We start from the raw sequence: 7,285 nt of genomic DNA, 5'->3' as shown, positions 1-7,285 counted from the left end.
TAATGGGGCGAGTTGTACCAGAATACATCGAGCCGAGGTCATTATCGAAGGCATGTGGCTGTTGTCCACAAGGACCACCCGTCGAAAGTGTAGACAAGGCTAGGTATTCTCGAAACGTTCGTCGCCCTACGAACTTCGTAGGCCCATTCTTAACACGATCAAAGTTAAGAATTCTTAAAAATACGTTTCGAGAATAAGGATCCTCAAAACCCATCCCCTCCCACGTGATCCAGCCTTGGGTGTGCAGCGCTTTAAAGGGAATTGCGGAAACCATGGCCATCTTAATCTTCACAGATGTGTATGGTTCGCACAACAGAAATTGAGATTTCGACCAAGATTTTGCTTTCACATATTTATCGTCAACAGATCTTTAACCAATGTCATCGCTTCCCAAATCTTTTGTGGGACTGCTATCCCAAGGTTAGGTTGATCCTCATGTCTGGTGCCGACTTAGTACTCATAGCCTGACACCATGTAGATAGAATATGGCAGAGTGTGACATTGAGTAAACAAATCAAAGCGTTTCCAATGCTTTAAAAGTCGTAGTCTGTCAATACAAAAAGAGACAATGTTATCTCAAGGCCTTTTCATCAAGCCTGTACGCACACTGAATTTGAATCACTGATTCTGGGACAATGTACAATGAGTTTTACCAATGTACATGTGAACACCTATAAGAGAAGAGTCTACCACACATGGGTTTACCCCTAAACCAGGAATAACAGAACCATCAGGTTTGATAATAATGAAGTGACTCTTTATTGTGAAAATATACAAAATGGGAACATGAATCATGAATATATATATTTTCTATTATTCACTTATTATCTGATGTAGATTACAAAGCGAGGATGGTTAAAAAATTTACCTGGAACATTTTATTCTATTTGAAAATTTCAAAGTTAATCAAGTCAAGTAATTATAAACTTGACTGCACCATTGTTTGGTTTTATTTGTCCATTGGGGACTGAGTTGACTGACAGTATAATCCAAACTGTATATTCTCTGGTGTTGATGTCTTACTTTCAAACTGCTTTCTGTATTTGAATATTTAGTTAACATTTCTTGAGCGGGGTAGTCTTGTTTCTCAATAGCACCAGCATCAGGTCCATCAGCAATGTAATTGTATAACACTGTCAGACATCTAGCAGCCTCATTCAACAGAAACATCAGCAATCATCATCCATATCTACACAACTGTTACATGAATCAATGTCTGTTCATTTACAAAATGGTACATGGTACAGTTTATACACTTTTTACAATTTTGTCTTTACAGACAGCAGTTATCTTGAACCAATTTCATTGGTGTCTTTTTTATTTATACAAATACTTTCAGTACCTCTGTAATCAACTAACAATTTACATTAGGTTTACTTCTTGGCGAACAGGAATTCTGAACATTTGTACTTACATTAAATGTAACTGCAACTTGTATATGACCTAACCAAAACTGATGGAATCTAAAATTTGGAAAAGCCCAAAACAATGGAATCCTAAATTCTGACATCCTGTAAGCTGGGGAGGCAGGTGGCTAAAGAATGTCTTGAGAATAACACAGTGACTGAAAGCATCTCAATATTGCTATATACAAACATATACAGAGTATAAAAACACTCATTCACACGCCGCACTTTGTACACACACTTGCCTGACATGGTAAAATATACCGCTTAGTCAGCATATAACAAGAGAACATAACAGCAAAATAAATAACATATTCCAGTTCATCTGCAAAGCATTCACGTTAATGAAGGAAAGGTAATGATAAATTCCTTCAAAGTGCTATCACTTTACATGCATATCAAACATTTGAAGTTTTTAAGTAACAATACTTATGACTGCAACCAACCAATCACATTCCAGTTGTATCAATCTCTTCTAAGCATGTGTCAGAGATTATGAACAGATCTGAATCAAAATTAGAGTAAAAATCTACATTTTTGACTGCAACACACTACAAACTCTAACGAAGATGGTGGTTTGTTACATATTATTGCCAAAGGGAAAGAAAACTGCCTGATCCCTATTGAAAGATGTGAAGAGCAACAAACTACCAAGCTCTGTGAAACACTATGAGTGAGTGAGCGAGTGTAGTTTTAAGCCGCACTCAGCAATATTCCAGTTATGTGGTGGCGGTCTCTAAATAATCGAGTCTGGACCAGACAATCCAGTGATCAACAACATGAGCATCAATCAGCGAATTTGGGAACCGATGACGTGTCAACCAAGTCAGCGAGCCTGACCACCCGATCCCGTTAGTCGCCACATGTGACAAGCATAGTCGCCTCTTATGACAAGCATAGTCGCATTTTCTGGGAAACACTATAATGAGCAAGTGTTATGATGGCAATGCTTGAACAAATCATCTTCTTTTCAGAGAGAAAAATTCTGACACTGAATTTGTTTGGAGACACGTTTTGAAAAGCAGATTCATGTAATATTTCCACCATCATCCTCACTCACACAGTAGCAGGCACTCTGATATGAACAAGCCCTGATAGAAACAACTGTCCTAGTAGAATCCTTACAGAAAGACATGACATCTACACTCACAGATGGTGAGATTAATCACCACCATCGCTTTTGTCTAGTACCCAGTTCAGCATCGATAGCGCCCAAAATCTGTCAACAAACAGAACTGTCCTTCCATTGCTGAAACAAGCTGCAGTGTTACGTAAGTGACATGAAAGGTCTGAAGCTGTGACTGCCTTGTAGTTCAATGACTTTCTCTACTGCACACATAAAAATAATTTCCAGCAAAACAATAATTATAGAAGTCATCAGGTATGATGAAAGTCCAGTACAGCTTGCTTTAACCTTTTTCATTGTAGGTCTATTGCAATCTAATGTTGAAAGGAGGAATTAGGATTAGTGGTATATTTCCAGCAAGTGGAAGTCTGTTTTGATGACAGGAGAGATGGGATGGCGAGTTCAGCCATTAGCAGAAGGTGGATTCAGAGCTGGCATAATGGAGATATGCCAGGTGATCAAAGACGATCATGAGATATGGAACAAAGGTTTTGTACAATTTCACTTTTAAATCCAAAAGTTCTCATGTCAATATACCTGTAGCATGAGACAAACAAATGTCAAATATACCCAGTACCAAGTTTCTGAAAATGTAAGAACTTCATTACATGAAGCTCACAGCTTCATCTAGATCAGTGTACACACACAACAAACCGGCATGATGGTAGTATCAGTTTACAGTCTCCAATCACCACCCATTACCAGACTTTCAACATCTACTTACATTAATGTGGTTATATTCATATAACAAAGAGGTTCAACCTGGCTAATAACCCAGATAGTGATCACTAACTTCTCCATGTATTCCAAACTATTCTCACTAATTGCCCATCTTGTTAAAGAGGTATAGGGTGTAACTATCAGGTGTATATCAGCACACAGGAAATCTTTGAACAGGTACGATAGGAAACAACAGTTTTCATCTAATCACCACATCTGTGGTGAACAGATTATGCCACAAGAAAATAAACATTCTAAATAATTCCACCAATTTAGCCTCTTGAATACCTTACTAATCAAACAATAATCCTAATCTCTGATAGTACGCACTAGACTAACAAGTCTGAACTTATACCTGTGAAACTGCAAAAATCATTGTTTAGTATTCCACAGTGTGACCACGCAATTTCAACTATATTCAAAGACCAAGTTAAAGAAAGAACTTTCATAGATTCATAAACTTCTCCCCCTCCCCAAAAATGTAATTAATTATATCTTTGGGGGTTTTTTTTCAGAGGACAATGCAGTGTTTCGATCTCTTAAATAATACTGATATTCATACAAGTTCCTTGTCTGCATCTGTGGTTTAACACTACAAGCAATCAGAAATGTTTTATCACCGAGTAGAGGATACCTTAACATCTTGAAAGCATAGGTTCTTATTAGTCAGCAAAGTCTGTCTGTAGAAAGCTTCATGTCAACAACACTTTAAGTCTCTGGGACATTTATGCATATAAATACTTTGTGTAAAAATGGGGACTAGAACAGTAGTCAAAGAGGAAAGGCAAAGCATAATTAGGCACAAAGTTGTAGCTATTATGCCAGAATTGTCATTGGTTGTATCTCTGCCTCAACAACCAATCCTTCATCAAGAGCAGCCTGGGAATCAGCACACTGGTTTGGATTTATTTAAACTCCCAGCAGTGCTTTGTCAGCCTTTGGTTAGTAGACCTGCAGTTTACTGTACACTGAGCAAGGTGTAAGGAGCTTGTGTTGCCTCCATCAACACATTAAAGCTTGTATAGAATTGCAAAGTTGTGTCTGTGGGACATCCTATCTACATAATTTGTGTTCATGTCAGGACTTTGCCTTCAGGAAGAAAGTCTGAAACAAACAAACAGCACTTATGAAATACCTGCAGGTGGGTGGAAATTAAATCAGAGTTCAATAACTGAATCTGCTGCATTGTTTTGGCAACCAGAAGATTTTCACCAACATGCATAGATTCATCAAGAAAATTTAACAACTGGTTGTTATTGGGTTCTGCTCTCAGTAAAGTTTCCCATAAGAACCCAAAATTAATCAACAACTCTGGGCCCAACAAAGCAATGATTGATGTCATGAGCAATGATAAACAACTAACAGGTTATGACAACATGACGTCCATCAATTTCCCGAATGTGTCAGTTCACCTCATACAACATGCATCATCTGTTGGGGACTAAATCCATCCTTGATTCAGAACATTTCATCACTGATTCAATCACTGTGGGTCCAATTATCTTCCAAGGTATCTAATTATGCAGAAACCATTTAATTCCATCACACCAAGACAGCCATCATTATATACCTCAAAACTCAACTCACACCAACTTTTCTCCTTTCTCGTAATGTTTTTAACACTTACTTTTAAATAGTTCCTAAAAGTTTTCTGGTCTGCCCTCAAAGCCTGACAAAATTCCTGCAACAAAGAAAATTATAAAAATGAACATACTGTTTAATAATTATCAAGATTCATAGAAATTGCCCATCTCTTTATTCTTACGTAAATGTAAAGAAAGCGTCCTAAACTGTTTTCTCATTGAGTGAGATGGAGTGAGTCAGGGAAGTTAACTGATTTGATGACGAGGTGTTTATGGCAGTAGCATTCATGGCAAGGACTCAGTCTAAGTAAACTAGTCTTAGTACTCTTAGTACTCTTAGTTACACTCCACTACTGAGTCTAAGTAAACTTAGTCTTAGTACTCTTAGTTACGCTCCACTACTGAGTCTAAGTAAACTTAGTCTTAGTACTCTTAGTTACACTCCACTACTGAGTCTAACAAAACCTAGGAGGTCGCGTCAGGTAACCCTTGAGTGACCTACGACTGTCCAATCAAGCGCGAGAAGGCCGAACGGATTTACCCAATCAGATAACTGCTACTGTTTAGGGTTTGGCGGGACTTAAAAAATTTGCTAGCCACTGACACTGAACCTTCAATAAACGAAAATCTGCATAAAACACAGGTATTTGGCCTGCAGTATATATGCTTAGGGCTTTTTGATGACATGGTTAGCATTAGCTCACTGACAAGCAAGCTGACATCCTTGAATATTGACAAAAATGCTATTTTCAGCAACTGTTTACTCACTGTTGACAGTAATCTAGCATGCTCCATGTGTATTACCCCGTAGCGATCGTATGGAAAATAGTATTCACAATCGTTCGGATACAAACCTTTCTGAGGTAAAAGTTCAAAATGTATATGCGAATGTCCACTTTCGCGATTTAGTAAGCTGTGTTCTTATTGGTCAATCTCAAAGGTTACCTGACGCGACCTCCCATAAGGTTTTGTTAGACTCAGTAGTGGAGTTTAAAAGCACTGAGACTAAGTTTACTTAGACTGGGCAAGGACTCAAGAACTGATATTCACATATGGTTCTTAAGTGGAGAATGAAACCCAGACTCCGAATGTCCAAAAGAATTGTTTAACCAGCTGATCGCCTCCTATTCATTACCTGTGTGAGCTCTGGGTTGACGTTGAGAGTAGGGAAGTACTCTGACTGCAGGTAGTTCAGGGACTCTTCTCCCTGTGTAACCAAACAAAACATGTCAGTTCATGGACAGATAACAACATGACACTTGGTCATTACAACCTGAATACCTGATACAGGTAACATCAGCTAGTCCTAAGCCAGAGTCTTGTGAAAATCTGTACTGTCAGTACAATTCTGTACCAAGCTCAGGTCATTATGCTTCACACTCCAAGGCTTGGGTAAAAGAGATCCATAAAGACTGACTGTGTAGAAGTTAAGGGAGATCGCAAATAGTTTGATGCTGAGCCCAGTATGTGAAATGATTCATATGTTTTACTATGCTGGCAAATAAGTATACCTCAGAAACAGCATTTCCAGAAAATGTTTGTGGATATATAAATGCAGACAGATAACATTATCATGATTACAACTGAACATACCCTCTTGTCAAAGATGCTCTTCAAGCACATGGCACATTCACCTAGAGCCTGAAACAACAGCAACACCAGTGTAAGTGAGTGAGTGCAAACAAGGTCAGTTTTCTTCAGCTTTGAAAAGAATTTCTGTTACAACACAACGGTTAATTTAAGAATCATGAAATGACACAGGTCCACTTTGGTGAAACCCAAATTTATTAGTTTGGTGCTGACAAACTTGGGAATATGATATTGCGACCTGGGATGCGAAGCCACGATCACAATGCCTAATATGCCAAGGGACACAACTATGCATATCTCAAAACCTCAATCTACTGGATCATATTTGTCAACAATGTCTAACACAAACCTAGCAGCCAGGAAGCACAAATCTTTGTGTCTATCAAACTCATTGATGTGACATCACATTTACACTTTTGTCAATAACTGGTTTTGTTTTATTAATTAACTGATGAACACGCTACTATCTACACAGCGAAGGTTTGGTTGTCATTAAGGTGATATGGATTGACAACAGTAATGTATGATATATCATTGACAACTGATAACTCACTAGTGCTGTTTGACCGTCAGTGAGGTCAAAGGTTGGTTTCATCGGTGCCAGGAAACAGGCTGGAATTATACTCTTGTAGAGGAAGTCAAGGAATCCCACAATGCCATTGTTACCGCCTGAAACATGCCAGGGACATGAATCAAGATGGATCACTGTATTCCACTACACAGGGTTCATACAAACATATGGATTCATTTTACAGGGTTCATACAAACATATGGATTCATTTTCCAAGGAAAATCATTTGTTGTCTAGTACAATCTTTATTCATTTGGAGGTTAAATTAGTGTATTGCTGCACAGCTGCA

At 38.3% G+C, this 7,285-nt stretch overlaps 1 protein-coding gene across 1 annotated transcript in view; it reads right to left on the bottom strand.

Annotated features, from left to right (window-relative positions):
* Positions 1-735: 735 nt before the first annotated feature.
* The window catches only part of LOC137296105 (exportin-T-like), a 28,204-nt gene continuing 21,654 nt past the window's right edge, over positions 736-7,285 (bottom strand). Inside the window, exons 22-26 of the mRNA XM_067827786.1 lie at positions 6,979-7,094; positions 6,429-6,476; positions 5,971-6,042; positions 4,880-4,933; positions 736-4,356 (exon numbers count right to left, since the gene is read on the bottom strand). Coding sequence (XP_067683887.1) covers positions 4,330-4,356; positions 4,880-4,933; positions 5,971-6,042; positions 6,429-6,476; positions 6,979-7,094 — 317 coding nt within the window. The 3' untranslated portion in view covers positions 736-4,329. The remainder of the gene's footprint in view (positions 4,357-4,879; positions 4,934-5,970; positions 6,043-6,428; positions 6,477-6,978; positions 7,095-7,285) is intronic.

Source organism: Haliotis asinina, chromosome 9 (assembly GCF_037392515.1).
Source record: "Haliotis asinina isolate JCU_RB_2024 chromosome 9, JCU_Hal_asi_v2, whole genome shotgun sequence".
Lineage (NCBI taxonomy): Eukaryota > Metazoa > Mollusca > Gastropoda > Lepetellida > Haliotidae > Haliotis > Haliotis asinina.
The sequence above is the reverse complement of the archived record's forward strand: the minus strand, read 5'-3'. Positions and strand labels throughout refer to the sequence as shown.